The 19,576-nt window shown below is 42.2% G+C and overlaps 1 protein-coding gene across 1 annotated transcript in view; it reads left to right on the top strand.

Annotated features, from left to right (window-relative positions):
- The window catches only part of LOC306744240 (cadherin-18-like), a gene marked incomplete at both ends in the record, with an annotated part of 93,452 nt that overhangs the window by 43,427 nt on the left and 30,449 nt on the right, over nucleotides 1–19,576 (top strand). The window contains 3 exons of the mRNA XM_079226845.1: nucleotides 6,454–6,621; nucleotides 9,662–9,849; nucleotides 19,097–19,350. Of these exons, the coding sequence (XP_079082971.1) occupies nucleotides 6,454–6,621; nucleotides 9,662–9,849; nucleotides 19,097–19,350 (610 nt within the window). The remainder of the gene's footprint in view (nucleotides 1–6,453; nucleotides 6,622–9,661; nucleotides 9,850–19,096; nucleotides 19,351–19,576) is intronic.

Below are 19,576 nucleotides of genomic sequence, written 5' to 3'. Positions count from 1 at the left end.
AGCTAAAACATTAAACTCTAACACAGGCATCTGCTGATTTTGACACTCACCTCTGCAGCAATCCTTCCAAGCTCATCTTCCTTCATAGCCCGGCGCTTCCTCTGCTGCTCAGAGCCACTGCTTTGCTCCACACTTAGCATCCAGCTAACCAGCTCCGGTTAGCATATCGGCTTGAGGAGAAGCTCCGGGTGTACGTCCTCTCGCTGAATTTTTAAATCCAGACATTCGGGTCCCAACTCTTTCAGCCTCTTCTTGTCAACATCTGATCGTCGATTGAAAGGTGTTTCGCGTAAAGATACCACAGAGTTTTCAGTCGCCATACTAACATAATAAAAGTCTCTGCTAGTGTTGCTCGCGTAGATACGTGGGAGCTGTATGGGCTGTGAGGGAATGATAAAGGTCTCTGATTCGACGAATAGTCTAATCACGTTGCAATAACAAACAATGTCATTGGCTAGGGCGCACATTTGTGCGCCCTAGCCAATGACATTGAAGATTCGCGTTTCATCCGCCAATGAGAAGCTGTCCTTGCCGTAACGACCGTGAAATGTTTGCTCGCTGCCATAGACTCACATTTGGCCGGCGCCCCGACAGGGGAGAGGGGCTTTTCTCAGTGATGATGAACGGCGATATATTATATTTGGTCACATTAAATTGGTTTTAAGCGGTTGTTCAAAGGGGCTTACGGTCTCCCACACACATTTACCGCGTCAACACGGTATATTTCTTACTTAAATTATTTGGTATATAATGTTTTTTGACAGTATATATATATCTTTTTTTTCTTTTTCTTTTTTTCATTGCAAAATTTTAAGAGGGGCGGCGGCCTAGCGCCCTCTATTGACGCACCGCCACTGCCGAAGTCTATCTCGATAAATTCTCTGTTATACGGGCTGACAAGACCAGTCTGTCAGCAAAGAGAGGGGTGGTGGAGTCTACATTTAAATCAACAATAGATGGTGTAATAACATTAAAACGCACATTAAAATCTTCTAACAGTGACTATGTTTACATGCACACTTATATTACACTAGTATAACAATGACAATATTCAGAATTGGATGTGGCTTATACAAACATAAAAATCTGTTTTCTAAATGGAGGATTTTCAGATTAAAACAAGCATACGGGTCAGCCAGTATTGTTGGCAGTGAAAGCAAATGAGTACGTCCATGCAGAAATAAACTCTATTTTTCTCTGTGACTTTCCTTTTTTTTCGTTTTATCCATTGAAGGTTTATCAAGGGCGAGGCTCTGTGAACCATACTGGGATAATAACTAACCCCAACCTGCAGGGAAGGGTGCTTGACAGCGACGTAATAGGATGGGACGCACATTTTTGTGAAATCTTAAAACATTTTTTATTTTCACCTCAGATCCCTTTGAAATATTGTCCACTGTGTCAACAATAAAATTACCTGTTTTTGATTTTCATGTTATTTTTTGTCAAAGCCTCAGGGAGACAGAGAGGCTGAAGAGCCACACGCGGGTCCGGAGCCCTGAATTAGCCAATGGTTTGTACAGTGGCGTGCCGTGGTTTTGTACATAGGCCTGCTGTCTAATGTTTAACAGCTGATCGCGGCTCACCGGCGAAAATAAGGACAAACATACCTACTTTTAAACATTCACTGGCCTCGGTGATGAGGCATGGGGTCCTTTTACATTAATCGAAATATGCATGGCTGCATGTAAACAGGAATATTAATAAAATATTTATTCAAATCAATTCAGTTTATTTTGTATAGCTCAAAATCACAAATTAGATGGTACTAAGAACTAGCACAGACTGGGACTAGCACTGGGAGCTTGAAAACAGAAACATCAGTTGAACCTCAATAAATATGTTAGCTTGTCTCTACCCTCTTATCTGCCCTCTCTTACTCTGTGTGAGGGATTACAGTGAAAAATGAGCTGCATTTATAATGTCAAATCAGCTTCATTGGGAGAACTCACATTCAAATATATGCCCCTGAAGACAATCCTTGTATTATTTGGGCTGCTCTCGTTTCAACATGAAGCTGGTCACGCTCTTTAGGTTTTCTGCTTGTAGTTGCCAGTTTTGTGTCGTTCTGTCAGAAAGACTGAAGCTATGATTGCACTGTGGTCAAAACAATCCAATCCAATATTGGGACATAATTATTACTATTGGTCTTAAAACCCTAAAACCAAATGAAGACATATTCCAGCAGTCTAAAATTGTGTGGATTGTGTTCCTGAACTCTGCTTCCATCCCTGTGACACACAGGCAGAATTCCTCCAGGCCTTCTAGTCCATTCCCTCTCACGCCAGTCCCTGCACTCATGAACCTTCCTTTTATCCTCTCTCTCTGTGTCAGTCTACAAGGTCCCTCCCCCGGTCACTCTGTACTACAGGTGCATAATGTGTGCTGCCTGTCCTGTCCAGCCTGCACCGTGTCTCTCTGCTCAGTCTGAAGGGGCTGATAAGGCCAGATGGCTCTCTGCTTTGTCAGCCTCTGAAGCGAGTAATGCAGTGGAGCAGAGCCTCCAGGCCAAACACTGTGTGTGTGTGTGTGTGTGTGTGTGTGTGCGCGTGTGCGTGTGTGCGTATGTGTGTGCAATTATGGCCTTGTTAGTACCAGTTTAGGTCCAGGACTTCTAACTGGGGATGTTTTGCAAAGTGAGGTCATTTTGACCAGTCCTCCCTCTTTCAGTCTTTTACAACATATCAGACATAAACAATGGGTGAAATGTGGTGTTTATTTTTATTTTATTTGAGTAGAGGAAGTAATGGAATATATAAGATTAACATTCACAGCACAGTTACCATCAACTAACAGTAAAACAACAGACAATATTTTAGGTCAAGTAACACTGTCCATACAATTGTTATATGAGAAAAATCAGCAGTATTACAGTAGTTACTCACATCTATACACCGCCTGCCTCACAGTCCAGTGGACAGTCTAAGGCAGTGATTCTCAACTGGTGGGTCGTGGACCCGTTTTCAAACAAATAATAATAATATATATTTTTTTTTTCATCCTTTGGTTTTATTTTGAAGAGACTTTTTTATGCAGCAGAGTGTCGTTTTTTTGCCGGCTTTGGTTTCAACTTGTTTTGCACTTGTCCCTCCATGTTTTCAGCAGCGTGTGCCAGGTTGGGTCAAACCATCCTGTCATGGGGGAGACTCTGGGTTTTTATGATAATTTAATTAAACAGCCTACTGAATATAAAATTCACAACTGATGGTGCTGCATGCATGACAGGAAAAAACTTGGGGGTCGTGAGGAGAATTCTTGACAAAGCTCCGAATGCAAATTGGCACCATTGTTTTTTGCATCGAGAGGCCCTGGCAGCAAAGGATATGGTCCCAGTGCTTCATGGAACATTAAACGATGTCATCCAAGTGGTAAACAACATTAAACGAAATGCAAAGAACACCCAATGTTTTCAAAAGCTGTGCCAAGATCTTCAGCTGAAGACTAAACACAGGAATAGACTGGACATTGAGCATGACCTCAGACTGGCCTTGTCAACTATAACTCCAGACTTTGAGACTCTTGCCAAGAGCAAAAAACATCCTCAGTTCTCCCATCAGAAATTCCTTCAGACTCAGGTCTATGTCAGTGTTACACCTCAGGTTGAATTGAGCGCTGCTTAATTTTCTGTAAAGCACAATGTTTTTCATTATTTACTTACTGATGACGCAATCACAAGAAAAGTTCATTTTGTATACATGAATCCTTTTGAATTTCACTTTTTGTTTAATTTATTTTGAATTTGTGGAAAAGCTGCTCCTCAAGCCAGTGACTTTTTTCCATAGTAAAGTGTTTGTCATAGATTGTGAGTGTGTATTCTCAGTTAAAGTTAGGTCATTTGAGTCTTTTTGAAACTACTTCTTAGTTGTTGGACTTTTTTGTTTGTGATTGAAAGCTGTTGAGTCTGTTTAAAAATGGCTGAAGATTCTGAATTGTTATGTATGTTGTAATACCTTGTGTCCTGAAGATGAAGACTTTCAAATGCAGCTAATTGAGTGTAAAAGGGAATAGTTCCTTCTCTAGCATCGCCACCAGCTGGTCGTTTTGGTTTATCATTCAACTTGTTTTTGTGTTGGCATACACGTTCTGTACTCTCTCAGGTTCAAACTGCACCATCTTTTCGTTAAATAAATTTGAGAAGTTGAGAATGTTCCTCGATTTGGGTCGCGGTTTGTCATTCAGGGGTGAAGGTGGGTCCCGGAGCCAGGCCAGTTGAGAACCACTGGTCTAAGAGATGCCATGCATTCTAAGTCTGTTGGGTTTATCTGGAAAGCTCATGACTCATTCCTAGAAATGTTGGTATCTAATACATTCAGGCCTTTCTTGAGTATGCAAAATCCACATTCTATGCAGAGTAAATGTACTATTTTACATTATTCTTATAGAATGTTGTTAGTATGCCATTTCAAACAGAGCCACGTTTCTCCATTGTGCAGATCCAGTAGTATGGAAAACTTCAGTACCATGCAAAAGTATTCACCTCCCTTGGTGCTTTCCCTAGTTTTTTTCTTTACAACTTGGGATTCAAATGTATTAAATCTAGATTATATGTAAAGAACCGACACAAAGTAGAAAAATTGGTCAAGTGAAATGAAAAAAAGTTTCCAAAAGTTCTGAAAATGTTTAAATAAGTCAAAATAAGATTTGATGTTTGATGTCAAAGTCACATTATTATGTGAATAAAGTCCTGTGTGCAACTAAGTGTCACAGATCTGTCACCTGATTCAACGGAGCACATTTAAAACCTGTTCCTATTCCGACGGCCCGTCCGCGGTTAAAGCAGACTGTACCAACTGTACAGTCTACTATAACAGCAGCTATACAGGCAATTTATCTGTCAGACAACAATAAACAAAAAATATCATTACATTACATTTTATTTAGCTGACACTTTTATCCAAAGTGACTTACAATAAGTGCAATTCAACCATGAGTACAGACAACAGGAATCACGAAAGTACAATTTCTTCAACAAAGTTAAACTACAAAGTGCTATCAGTAAGTGCCATCTAAGTGCTACTAAAGTGCTACTACAGCGCTACCTTCCTTATTCAAGGTGTAGTCGAAAAAGATAAGAGCTCAAACAGGGACTCATTGCATAAGGGGCAACCAGCTGGTGTCAGACCAGCTGTGTGTCATTGAGTAACATCCCCGACTACGCTGTACAACTGGAGCAGCTAACATGCTACTGAGCAGAGAGAACCCTTGTTTAAGGGCATGGTAGCTCCTCCCATTAGTGTATGAATGTTAGTTAGTCCTGATGGACAGGTGTCCCCTTGCATGGTAGCTCCTCCCATTAGTGTTTGAATAGGTGATTATGGCATGTGTGTTAAAGTGTTTTGTAGGGAAGCCCATTTCAGCGAGTATAATATTACATTTTTTATGTTTTACATTTACATTACATTTAAATGTTTCCATGGAAATAAAAATTGTACATGTTCATTTTCCTGTTCTGATGTGAGAGACCTGGGACAGAGGATGTTGCATGTGTACAGATTGGAAGGCGAAGCTCTCCATTTACTGGTCGGCCTACGTTCCAACCCTCACCTATTGTCACGAACTCTGGGTCGTGACCGAAAGACCGAGGTCTCGGATACAAGCGGCCGAAATGAGCTTCCTCCGTAGGGTGACTGGGCTCAGCCTTAGAGATAGGGTCAAGAGTTCTGAGTTATGACATCAGGAGGAAACTTGGGAGTTGAGCCGCTGCTCTTTCGTGTCGAAAGGAGTCAGCTGAGGTGGTTCGGGCATCTAATCAGGATGCCTCCTGGACGCCTCCCATTAGAGGGGCCTCCTACCAGTGACCTCCGGAATCTCCTACCAACTTGTAGGAGACCCCAGGGAAGACCCAGGACACGCTGGAGGGATTATATCTCCCGGCTGGCCTTGGAACGCCTCGGGATCCCCCAGAATGAGCTGGAAAGTATTGCGGGTGAGAGGGAAGCCTGGGTCAGCCTGCTGGGCCTGCCGTCACCGCGACCCGACCCCAGATAAGCGGCTGATAATGGATGGATGAAATCAAATTTTTGTGATTTTTGGTTTGTGAGATTGTAGAAATCTGGTTTCAGCAGGATACAGGGACACATGCACCTGCTTAAATATTCTATACAAGTGTGCAAGAGGGCAGGTTAGTGTAAGAGTATGTGTGATATTAAGAAGAAATATACAGTATGTGTGTTTTACCATCACTTGAAAACATCCTGGATTTGGTGAAAATACCTTTGTTATGGTTACAGGACCATCTTCGTCATATTTAAAATTATAACCACTTTAGGCTCCGTCACCTGAATGTAATAGCGTGTTGTTTGCACACAACCCCAACCAGATTGCATACTGTAGTTGCTGACTGAGTGAACTGATGCTTTGTGCACAGTCATCATTAACAGTCATTTAACCAAACACTGTAAGCAAACAGTGTTTTTCCACATACTCCAATAGGGATGTCTCTCTCTACCTCAGGTATCATCCGTACTGCGATGTCCAACTTGGACCGTGAGTCCAGGGACCACTATGCTCTGGTGATCCAGGCCAAAGACATGGCGGGCTCAGTCGGAGGACTGTCTGGATCTACTACTGTCAACATCACCCTCACTGACGTCAACGACAACCCTCCAAAGTTTTCTCAGAGTAAGTGATCACTCTCGTACAGGTGTGTACAGCAGATTATAAAGTACATTTAGGTAGAAACTAAATAACATGTGAAACTGTGATGAAAAACAAATGAAACATCAACATGCTAGTGTTGATAATGAAAAATATTCTGATTGAAAATGGCTCAAAACGCCATCTACTGTTTAAAATCATTCCTAATCGTCAAGATCAACTCTGAAATAGTTTAACGTTTAGGACTAACCTACGTAGCAAAATGAAAGAATGTAAACTGCCTCTAATCAGACCTCCCCCGCACCCCCCTCCGCTTCTCTCTTCACTCTCTTTTTACTTTTTCATGTAACCACTGTGGAGCATTAGGTTGCCATACCCAGCCTGTTTTTATTAGGTTACGTTTCACTGGTTATAGAAAATGAGCAGAACAAATGGCTGCTCCAGAGACAGAGGTACTTTGTGCTGGCTGAACTGTGATGCTAGAGCTGGTGCTCGTTCTTCTGCCAGCAAGCATTGCCCCATGTCATATCATTGTTTTCCAAGCTATTGTAGCATCATCAGTCATATGTATCGTCTCTGCTTCAAGGTTGTGTCATACAGAAGGGGGCATGGTTTCATCTCTCAGCTACTCACCCTGTTTTCTTTTTGCGTTTTTCAAATGATGCATTAAGGTGGATTTAGGCTCAGTGGTGCCTCTTCTTTATGAAGCCCTTTCTTCTTTCTTCTGTCCTGCAGGTGCACTTATACCTCATTTTTGTATTTTCTGGTTTAGTCTCTCAGATGTAGATGCATGCTAATAGATTTCAACATGATACGGATAGATTTGCCACAATCTCCGTCTGAAAGAAAGTCTACTGTAGGACATAGGCTTATATTAAATTATAGATGTATAGAGACTAAACCTTAATCACATGACAGCTATTGAAAAGTCAAAAGGTTCAGCTATTGTATGTTGTTGATTTAAAAGTGTAAAGTAAAAAAAAATGCTGAAAATGTAACACTTCGGATGTGACAGCTTTTAATCGACTATTAGTACACACATGTCATGGGTTAGAGTTATAGATTCAGGAAGCATAAACAAGTAACATTGTATTGTTGTCTCTAATTCAAGAAACCAGAGAAGACAGTCCTACAGAAGCACACATATACTCTTTGTTTTTCACAATTACTGGTTTGTCTTAGAGTTCAGTTCTGACCCTGTTACTAATGTTTGCCTTATGATCAGTTGCACAAGGTAAACTACTTGCCCACATCAGGGTCTCAGGAGAGAACATGTTATTAAGTGTGGCTTCAGCTACAAGGGGTCATAGACCCCTGTAGCAAGTACACTTCATGTTATTGCTCAGGCTTATTATTAGTTGGAATGCTTAAAGCAGTCCAACTATTGTTATCTACTTTATTAGTGGGAATGCTTCAGCAGTCCAACTATTGTTATCCTCTTCTTTATTAGTTGGAATGCTTCAGCAATCCAAGTATTGTGATCGTCTTCTTTATTAAGTGTGGCTTCAGCTACAAGGGGTCATAGACCCCTGTAGCAAGAACACTTCATGTTCTCCTGCGGATTTATTAAGTGTGGCTTAGCTGCAAGGGGTCATAGACCCCTGCAGCAAGCGCACTTCATGTTCTCCTGCGGGCTTAGTAATAATAACTAGAAAATTTCACAAGAAATTTTGAATGTGTGGCTACTACTGCCGTAAGACGTCACAATATATATACATTACCGGTAGTGAGATGTGTTATTGAGGTACTAATATATATATATATATATATATATATATATATGCCAACATTAGCTATGAGGGCGTGATGGTGTAAATATGAATAGGACACTTTGCTGCAACATATCACGTGATTACATATGAATACCAGCCCCTATTGTCCTTGATCTCTAAAGAATCAATAACTCCTTGACTTTAAAAAAAAAAAAAGGTAATCATAAAAAATAAGCATAGTCCCACAAAAAATTTGGCGCGTATCTCCTCCCGCAGCGTTGCCCGCACATGCGGTCCAAATACATCAAAACATGCAGCCTGATCGGGAATCGTGTGCTATGACTTTTCTAAGACCATTCGACCAGCCGGTTTCCCGAAAAATGCTCTCATTTCTAAATCCTTACAAATATTTAAGTAGACGGAAACGTTCTCAGAAGTCTTGTGCTTCTCATGATTGCGTTATTTTTGCGATGGGATCCACGGTTGTCCGTCAAATACAATAGTTTGAAAGGTTGTTTTCTCATTAAATCCACAGTCCAGTCTCCCGCTCTGTGACACAGTGACACACCTGTTTCAAGTTAGCCAATCAAGGCAGTCACAATGGCAACCAGTGACACGCGGGCACACACACGCAGGAGGAACTGTCTGTCTACCTGTCTGTCTTTCTGTCTTCCCTTTCAACATAAAAGCCCCATGATTTAACTGTATCTTAACATAAAGCTCAAATTAGGATTATTGTATTAAATAGAAAATAAATACACAATTGTACACAATATTTTGTTATGTAATCACGTGATATGTTGCAGCAAAGTGCTGTCCCATTCATATTTACACCATCAAGCCCTCACTGCTAATGTTGGCATATATATATATATATATATATATATATATATATATATATATATATATATATATATATATATATCCAATCCACATATGCGTGTACGTGGTAATATGTTGATATGTTGGAGCAAAGGGCTGTCATATTCATATTTACACCATCAAGCCCTCATAGCTAATATATATATATATATATATATATATATATATATATATATATATATATATATATATATATATATATATATATATAATGTACCTCAATAACACATCTCACTACCGGTAATGTATATATATTGCGACGTCTTACGGCAGTAGTAGCCACACTTTCAAAATTTCTTGTGAAATTTTCTAGTTTGTGTCATGTTGTTTCATCCAAAATCTCTGTTGTCCATATTTCAGCTTGTGAAGGGATCAATACATGGGTGGAATATGATCTCAAGAAAGATCAAATAAACTAAAAATTTAAAAAATGAAAAAATATTAATCATATGTTGTGTTGCCTATTGCAGGGAGCTACCAGCTGTACGTACCAGAGCTGGCTCCAGTAGGGAAGGCAGTTGGTCGGATCAGAGCCAACGATGAAGATGAAGGACAGAACGCTGAGATGAGCTACAGCATCACTAATGCCGACGCAGCTGCCATCTTCACCATCACTACTGATGCTGACCGCAGGGAGGGAATCATTTCACTCAAGCAGGTATGAATCAGAGATCAAAACACAGACTCACACTGATGCTTAAGGAAGCACATGGTGGGTTTCAAGTGTGGCTGTGTGGACTACATTGCACTGTAGTGGAACGAAGAGGATGAAGCTTTATTCTTTGGCTTATACCTCAATGTAGTCTTTGACAACTGTCATGGCTGCCCAGTTTGACCAGTTCTTTGACATCTCACTGATGCATAAGCCTTTTCTTCCACAGGGACGTCAGATGTGACACCTTATCTTCACATCTTCGATCGCAACTAACTAACCCCTCCATTAGTTTAAATAGTTTTTAAGGAACGTAACTTTAAGGGGACAGGGCTGTCTCCCCGTTAAGTTGCATGTGTTATATTAAAATGGTTGCTGTACTGCATGAGTAGCAGAAATGCAGGGCTCAGCATTAGTGGCTGTGTTCACCGTACTGTTGCAGTCTTGACTGATCACATGTGTCACCTAATGGTTGTTGGTGGACACTGCAGCAAGTGCAGAATCAGCTGGATAAATGCAACAGCACTAGCTTTATCAGCTACAACGTGCCACAAAATGAATTTGTGCCTTCAGTTTGAACAGTTTCCTCTTTTAAAACATACTGGGAAAAATGGAATTCGATCAAATCCAGCATACAGGCCCAGTGGCTGGGATTCTTTGAGACAGTCGAGTGTGTTAAAGTTAAAAGTTGTTTTGATTTTTTGTTCCTCTTCCTATTATCATCTGACAATACCATGACCAAAGCACGATGAGAAACTATAAAGCTCCAACATTATGTGAATGCAGAAACTACAAGGTTGTATTTTAAGTTACTGTTAATGGAATTTATATAGCACTCTAAACACACACACACACACACACACACACACACACACACACACACACACACAGACACACAGACACGATGGCACGAATATACTATGCAAGATGCTGGCCAGACCATGAGGAGCAATTTGGAGTACAATGTCTTGCCCAAATGAATAGGGAAACAACGGATACCAGTTGATCAGTGCCCAAAGTCCCCAATACAAGCAATTTTCTAAACCACTTGCCTGAATGTACAAAGCCAACTCGGCGTCATGTGGTAGAAAAGAATATTGGCATAGAAAGTTGTGCACATTAATTGCTAAACCAAGTAGATGTCTTAATCATCTCTGAATCATCTCACGAGAGCCAAGCGCCATAGTAGCTCTCCACCGGCTACATGGCCAGTGCAGGAGGGGAAGTGCCTGGCCGTCGCCACATCGGAGAGCTGATTGACTCTATAACTACGTTTTGTAGGAAATCCTTGTTTTCTGGGTAGCCGTGGTGCTTGTTGACTGTTGGGGAACTAACAGGAAGAACTGGTTAGGGGACTTGTGTATGCTTTGAGGGCCGCTGGAAGCGGTCCGACGGGATAGCAGTTTTGTCGGTGCCCCTACTTGCCAGGCAAGGCGCAGTCCATATCGGACGAACCTAGACAGCGCACGTAATGGTTGGCGTGTTCTCGGACCACTGTACGATCGCAGTCAGAATCGCATAGTTCTCAATTAGCTATCAGTGGTTGGTCCTGAGACAACGGCGTCTGGGTCATGATAATATAAATCTTTATATTCTGTAGATATTCTGCATTTCATTATTCTTATGTCTATCAGAGTTCAGGTTGGGCGAGGTCAGTTTAACAGATACTGTCTGTGAGAAGGTTCTGTGAGAAACGTTCTTCAAGGTTCCACGCTTTGCTCTATAACACTCACACCTGTTTATTAGTACATTGACATTAGGGAAGCAGACTGGTCGTTGCACTTCCAGCCTTGTGAGAAGATAAGGACACGATTCTCCTCCTCTTAGCCAAGTTAGAGCCTATAAAATATTAGATGTTCATGACGGAAAACCGTGTATTAAAGAGCCGAACTTCCGGCTGTTCGGGGTGGTTTTGGACGGTCAACCTGCATGTTGACTGGATGACTCCCTGCTATCGCGATGGCAGCGCTTGTTACTTTACTTGTGATCAAGGAAATTAAATTCAGAGAACGAGAGAAGTTGTTTGACTAAGTTCTTCCGGACGCTACACCAGGCATCCAATAATTAGTACGCATTAACAGTCATGACCGTGGTCCACCTGGTAGCGACCCTGGCTTTAATAAAGTATAAGTGGCTCAGAATCTGGCGCTTTTGCGGGGGCTGGCACTACAGTGCAAGAACGAAAAAAATAAGCGTTACTTTCCCTTCTGGCAGCTCAATTTCGCCAAGAGTATCATCCATTATGGGATGCTGTCTTCGCCTTCTGGCGGGACATGGCGTTTTCCATGTCCAAATATGAACAATCGTATTTATCTGCTGATGGGGCAGCGCTGACCAGCAGGTCAGATCTGCGTACAATCAGGGGGATAGTGTGACATCTCTACAACGAGAGGGTGACTTTCTCTGATTCACAAGAAACGTCTACACGGATGCAGGCCATCCGTGGGTTTTGGGGGGGGGTTCTGTCAAGGCCTTCCTTGGTCGCATAGGTTGACTTCATCCGTTGCTATAAGTAGCTGCATCATTATTGACCGAGGGCGCTCCTTTTCCAAAGGCATCATGAAGATAAATTCAGGTTACTGAATTTAGAGTTAATGCTCAGTTATAGCAACTGATCAACTTGGCATTAGTTGGGCCTATGTTAGAATAAGGGGCTGCTACTTCGGCTGCAAACGAAGGCATCTCCTGATACCCCCCTGCAACAAGGGGACGTCACTCACTCTCGTGACCTCCGCGGCATTCGTGACCTCCGCGGCATTCCGGGTCTCTCTGGACCTTCGCGGCATTCCGGGTCTCTCGTGACCTCTACTGCATTCCGGGTATCTCGTGACCGCCACTGAATGTCTTGTCTATCGGGACTACTTCGTAAATTCCTGGTCTAACGGGACTACTTCCTGGTCTCAACGCCTTACTCTATAGGTTGGGGTGTGTAAATTAAACTCTTCACTAGGTTAAAGGCGACTCATGCAAGCTCACCTAACCTGTAATAATGTTGCGATGTGTCTCCTGATTAACTCCCCTTTTCCTTAGGCATTCACTGCGGCTGTAGGTAAGGTAGTGCTTTATTTTATTGATAGAAAATCTTTTTGGGGGATTCTTCCAGGTCAGAACTCAGCGTCACTGCCCCTTGTTTATCCTGGTTCAGGATATAGTCCGATCGCCAAAGACTTTGCACTATTCATTGTTGTACTATTCATTGTCATACCAACGGAATAAAATTATTGTGAATTCGGAACAAGTCTCTCCTGATTGAAATGGAGCATAAGCGGTAGTTCAGAAAGGAAGACCCTACACTACGGGTCGTCATATATCGCAGTCTATTTCTTCATTACGGTAGCAGCTGATCGGGGGGGGGGGCGTCCACTTGTAAGCAACCAACCGAAGGCATCACGGTGTCTCTAAGCCAATCAGATCGTTGCTGTCAAACTTTAAAGGTGTGCTCTACTCTGTGCTGTCAGTTGTCATTTCAGCGCAGAAATTAATGCGACCCTCATCCACCCCAGTCACCTCCAGGCACCAGGCAGTCAACTCCTCACTCATCACTGGAGGACAGCAACTGCCTTCTTCACCAGCACCACCAGTGTCCGGACTCCAGGGGGGATTCTGCCGGGTCAGAACTCAGCGTCACTGCCCCTTGCTTCCTGGTTCAGGATAGAGTCCGATCGCCAAAGACTTTGCACTATTCATTGTTGTACTATTCATTGTTATACCAACGGAATAAAATTATTGTGAATTCAGAACAAGTCTCTCCTGATTGAAATAGAATAAAGTAAAAATGTATTTAGGGATTGCATTTGTTGATTCGGTACAGTTTCAATAAGCTATTTAAAAAAATTAAATATATTGGCACAGTTAAAAACTATTATGAAAATGTATAGAAACTGCTGGTTGCCTTTTTTATGACGAAAATATGTTATGAACGTAAAAAAAAATATTGCGCTTTCTGTGTGGCCCTCCGATGAGATCACAATACCAGCGGTGGCCCCAAACCAAATTGAGTTTGAGACCCCTGTTCTAGAGTGTCTGGACGTCTGATTCGTCACAGGGACGCGTGACCAATGCACTGTGATTGGTTAGTGGGGCACCTAGGGCTTCTACCTGGAATCTAGGATCTACCTTGAAGCTCAGGCTGAAGCCTGATGCTGTGTTCACACCGGACGCGGCGCGAACTTGCGGCGCGACCAGATTCCATGTAAAGTCAATCCACAGACGCGCTGCGACGCGAATTGGCGATTTATTCGTGCCGCGGCGAGATAGACGCGTTTGAGGCGGCGCGAACAGAACGTTTGACCTGGGGCGAACAAAGCGAAGGACGCGGCGCGAATTCGCGTGAGTTGAATTCTCCCAACTCTACTACGGCTAATATTATGAACCCAGACACCATGGAGTTTGATGTTCCGACATATGTGGAGTTTACACAAAAAGTATAAAGCAGAACTGGTGGTTATTTCCATGGTGGATGGCATAATCGGTATCGTTTTACGGAGATACGCAAGACGCAGTTCCTGGAGGAGTTGGTGAAATTCACCGAGCTGTGTGCGGCTACAGATGATGTTATGAACCCGAACACGAGGACGTTTCATGTTCCGACATGTTTGGGACTTCCACAACAAGTATAAAGCAGAACTAGTGGTTATTTATTCCATGGTCGATAGCGGAAATGAAAGCTTCGTCGCTTGTCTCTCACAGAGGCAAGCAACAGAACTAAGCGCCGCGATTTTTCGCGTTTGGTGTGAACACCCTTGTTTCACTCACGCGAGTAAACTTCCGTGGACACCGGCGCGAAATTTCGCGCCGGTGTGAACACAGCATGAGAAACAGAAATTGCTGGTGGATTAACTGATGATACCTTTTGCACAGAGGGGTACGGGCATGTAGTGAGTCAACTGCTGATTGTTGTGTATGTTTTTACATCTGCAGTCGTATTTATTCATGAACAGCCACGGCGCTGTTGTTCGAGCCGGGGCTGGTCCCGCTACCTTTGGTGGTTGTCGGAGAGCTAGCTACTGCACCTAATGCTGACAACACTTTTTATATTAGTGCTGAATTTCCCGTGTTGTTTACTAGAATTCAAATAGTGTGCAGGGCAACAGCTGCTACTCGTGCATTAAGCGGCCACGGTGCAGCACGGTGCAGCAGCTTCACACAGCCTCTCCCCTCACCACGGTGCAAGTAGTTGCACCGGAGATGTCTTGTGTCTGCAGTGTTGCAGTTTTGTTCGATTGTTTTGTTATTACTAAATGTGACTGGTTGTTGTTTTGGTCAACATGCATTGTCCGCGCGTATGGTGCTGTTTTTATTATGATCGTGGCTCGTGAGTGTGCGGTGTTTTTGTGCCGCAGTTTTGGATTGTTTTGTCATGATATAACTAAATGTGACTGTTTCTTGATGATGTGGACCAGGGGTGGGCAGGCCATAGAGAATACCGGGGAAGTGGGTCAGCCAAGATGCACAACATCGCCGAGGCAAGGTTGGAGGCATCCAACCGAGAAGCGCTGCGTAATGGCACATTGCTCCACGGAGTGTTTTTTTCTCATCAAAGTGGTTAAAATAGCTCCGCAGGTCAGTCCACACGTCCCGTGTGACCTCCCTCCATGCCCACAATAGTCCACACATGAGAGTCTGTATCATTAACGCGCCGTGAATGGGCAGCGCATTGTATTGAGTGGGTCGGTCTGACAGTGATATGCACAACCAGCAAATGTGAACACATATTTACACTGTTACACACAAGTTTGATCGCTCACACATCTTCACAAGTAAAACACTTTAACCAATTTAGCCCTCCGTCTCGCAGCGCCCATTATCGGACAAGGAAATTAAAAAACAAGTCAAGTGACGTTTCCTAAAGTATTTCAGGAACCACAACGTTGATTAACTTCATTTACATTGAGTAAAGCCTTGTGGGAAGAGTTATAGAAAAAATTTAACTTACCGTTAAGTTTATTTAATTACATAAACCCCGTAACATCGCCGTCATTTTCGGGCGGCGGCCGCAACTTTTCACTAGATCGGCAATAAGTACACTTTACAAAGTATGATAGAGTAGTACTGTGGGTAGTATATTAGTACCTGTAAGGTCCAAATGCAGCCGGACTGCCCCCCTACTCTCCTTCGACATTTTCGACTCTGCAGGCTACCGTTATCGTGGGAGGTTTCTTCGAAATGGTCACATGTCTTAAGCAGTAATTTATGCAAAGAAAAATATCCAGCATGCCCCAATCCGAGCATTTTTAGGCATAAAGGTTACAACTTTTCCATTTTTGAACCGAACGACACCGTTTTTTGACTAAAGCTCCTTGGTAACAAGCCAAGGCTTTGTTTTATTGTGATTCTTCTTGCAGATTTCGATTCCATAGGTCATTATCTTTACAAAGAGTGGTCTTTCAACTCTGTAGGTCAGACCTGGGCATCTTGCGGTCCGCGGGCTCTCCCAGTCTGGCCCGCGCGAGGTCAATCAAAAATGAAAAATAAATAAATAAATAAATAAGGTGCACGCCATGAATGCAATACAAACGGCACTGCTTTTACTTTGAAGGCGATTTATTTATATGTGCGCGCACGCGCGCGCTTAGGCAGCCTCACGACTTGGAGACTGACGTGAAAGCGTATTGTTCTGCAGTTTCTGTCCTCAGCGAGCAGCGGGTGCTGCGGCTAGACCCCCGCCTCCCAAGGAAACTCGCGCTGCAGTCTGCGCCTCCAGATTGAAAATTAATCGCGCAAAGCAAGTAAGAACAACTGAACTGGAAAACAACAAAAGCACGTATTGCTTTTGTTTAAAGTTAAAACATTGCTGCTCTTTAACGTACATATTTAAGGTAAAGTTTAAAACAATCTTAAAACATTAAATTACATTTTTGTACTTATTTTCATAGCCTTATTGTAACATGTATTCTTACCAGTAGCAGCTCAAAACCACATAATTTACAGTTTTTTAATAAAATAATAACATTCATATTGAGTTAATTGAATTAAGTTCAGACTATTGGTTCAGCCCTCCACAACGGGCCAAATTTCTCATGTGGCCCCTTTGGAAAATTAATTGCCCACATCTGCTGTAGGTTGTTGATTAGGCCTTGAACCATGGAGTTAGAATAACTCGGGGCCGGCTCGAAAAGGCATTTTTGGGAAATCTTGCTCATATCATGCTAGATGTTCATAGTTATGATCAAAATATGTTATAAAGTTATATTTTTTGAAAATAAAAGATATAAAATAACACAAGTGTTAGAACTCATTTGGGGTTCATACGACTACTTGAACAGACCTCACTAAGAACTCGAGAAGGGCTTCTCCCGCCATAGGTGGCGGGTCGGGGCTCAATACAGGATCTGACCTGATTATTATTGTGTATATTGGTAAAAACTCACATTCTGAAACTTGCATGCACATTGTCTGTGGCTTATGATCCTACTAGCTCAATTTACTGTGTGTGTTCTGTGTTTTTACTCAATATGTAACTGCTGGTTAAAGAGTTACTGAAAATACAAAGGAATATTAACTTGGAGACAGGCAGATTGGTAGCTTTGTTACTATAAGTAGCCATGCTATCCTGTCTTCAATCCTTATTTGCCATGGACAATCTTGCAAAGGGAACACCTCTTATTTTGAGGTGATACTGTGTCAGTGAAAAAAAAAAATCATAACTAACATGTGTGTCACCTATCCTATTACGTCGCTGTCGAGCACCTTCCCCTGCAGGTGGCATATCATGATTCACAGAGCTCTACCCTTTGTAAACTGTCATTGGATAATAGATAATTAAATAAAAAGTCAAAGAGAAAAGAGTTTAATTATGCGTGAACATATTAATTTGCTTTCACTGCCAACAATGCTGGATTACCTGCATGCTTAATAAAAAAAATTAAACATTTGCAAACAACAAAACATTTAATGTTGAAAGACACTTCCAAAACAAGCACACAGTAACTTTATTTGTTTGTCATATTAGATACTTTTTACATACATGAAATTGGTCTTCTGCATTTAACCCATCCTTAGCAGGAGCAGTGGGCGGCTGAAAAGCGCCCGGGGAGCAACTGGGGGTTTAGGGTCTTGCTCAAGGATACTTCAACATGCGAACTATGGGGAGACCTGGGATCGAACTATGAACCTTGAAGTTTTGAAAAGACCACTCATTCCCATGAGCTTAAGCCGCTGAAAAGTATCAAGCTGCAGATGAGCGAAGAAGAGCAATTTCTCAACTGCTGCATCAAACTGAGCAAAATAAATATACTTTCAGGAAGTGGAGCAAGTCTCAAAACTCAACTACTGCTGCTGGTTCTGTGGCAGGTCGTGAGACAGTGAGGCAAAAACATATTCGTCCTCGGTGCTCAAGTCTAAAAGTCCAGCGTAGCAAAAGATTTGCGTTTTCTATTTAAATAATAAGTTATTGCATTTAAACCATCCTTAGCATTCTAGGAGCCGTGGGCTGCTGGAGGCACCCGGGGAGCATCTGGGGGTTGAGTGTCTCGCTAAGGGACGGTTATCGAACCTGCTACCTTGTGGTTACAGAATGACCGCTCTACCCCATGAGCCACAAATATGGAGACGGCCAAGTCCTACATAGTTGTGTGTTTAATTGGCCTCAATGTAGGCCGACACATGACTCTTTTTTCCCCTCCTCTTCGAGAGTTTGACATTGTTATAACAGATACAATAGCAATACAATGGCAATTATTGTCTTTATTCCTGTTCTATAATTTCATAAATACAACAAACTATACTTTTTGTATACATAATATGACTATGTATACATCTATAAGCTGGGATATCAAATAGCTTTTGCGGCTCCAGAGAAATTCTATTGGGTGGAAAATAGAGCAAAATGGCTTTTTGGATAGGAAAGGTTGACTATGCCTGGTCTAACACTATCTCCTTTTTTCAGAAGGTCCCAGGTCAATATCAGAGGTTTCATATATTTGTTTGCCCTCATTGTTTATTAACCTGCGCACAATGATATTTAGTCCGTTCACTATCCTTATTAAACCTTTTAATGTATCTTCTATATCCATGAATACTGCCATGATTACTACCATATGAATGTAATAGGTGTTGTGAACAGGTATTTAGCTTCTCATTTGTTCCAAAGTAAAAGGAATCATGAAACATTGCATACTGACATCTGATCTGATGTGTCATCATAATCTGCATATAGGTGTGTGTGACATTAGTCTATTTAATCATTGCCATGATTAAAGTGATGTTTGAAATGTGTCCTCAGCAGGATAAATGTGCATTGTCTCCTCCCCAGCCTCTAAACTATGAGAAGAGAAAAGTTCACACTCTCAACATTGAAGGCTCCAACACTCATCCAGACTCCCACTTCTCCCACCTGGGGCCATTTAAGGATTCCACATCGCTGCGAGTCATTGTTGGGGATGTAGATGAGCCTCCGGTCTTCTCCCTGGATTACTACATTATGGACATGTATGAAAACTCACCTGCCGGTACCCAGGTTGGCACTGTAACTGCTGTGGACCCTGATAGTACCAACAGTGCTGTCCGGTAAAGGAAATAGTCAACAATATAATATGTATTTAGGGTTTTTGTTGTGCATGCATATGACTGGTATTTGGGGTTTAGGTGTCCCTATGAGAAAGGAGTAGTTGTCAGAGCTGTGTCACAGTGAGTGGCTTCAGTATGTACAGCAGGTCCTCTAAAGCATTTTATCACTTTCAAGTTCACTTTTCTAAAAACAATACATTTCTATCATTTACCTGCTTCTGTGTGG

This window comes from Taurulus bubalis, assembly GCF_910589615.1.
Source record: "Taurulus bubalis genome assembly, chromosome: 1".
Classification (NCBI taxonomy): Eukaryota; Metazoa; Chordata; class Actinopteri; order Perciformes; family Cottidae; genus Taurulus; species Taurulus bubalis.
The sequence above is the reverse complement of the archived record's forward strand: the minus strand, read 5'-3'. Positions and strand labels throughout refer to the sequence as shown.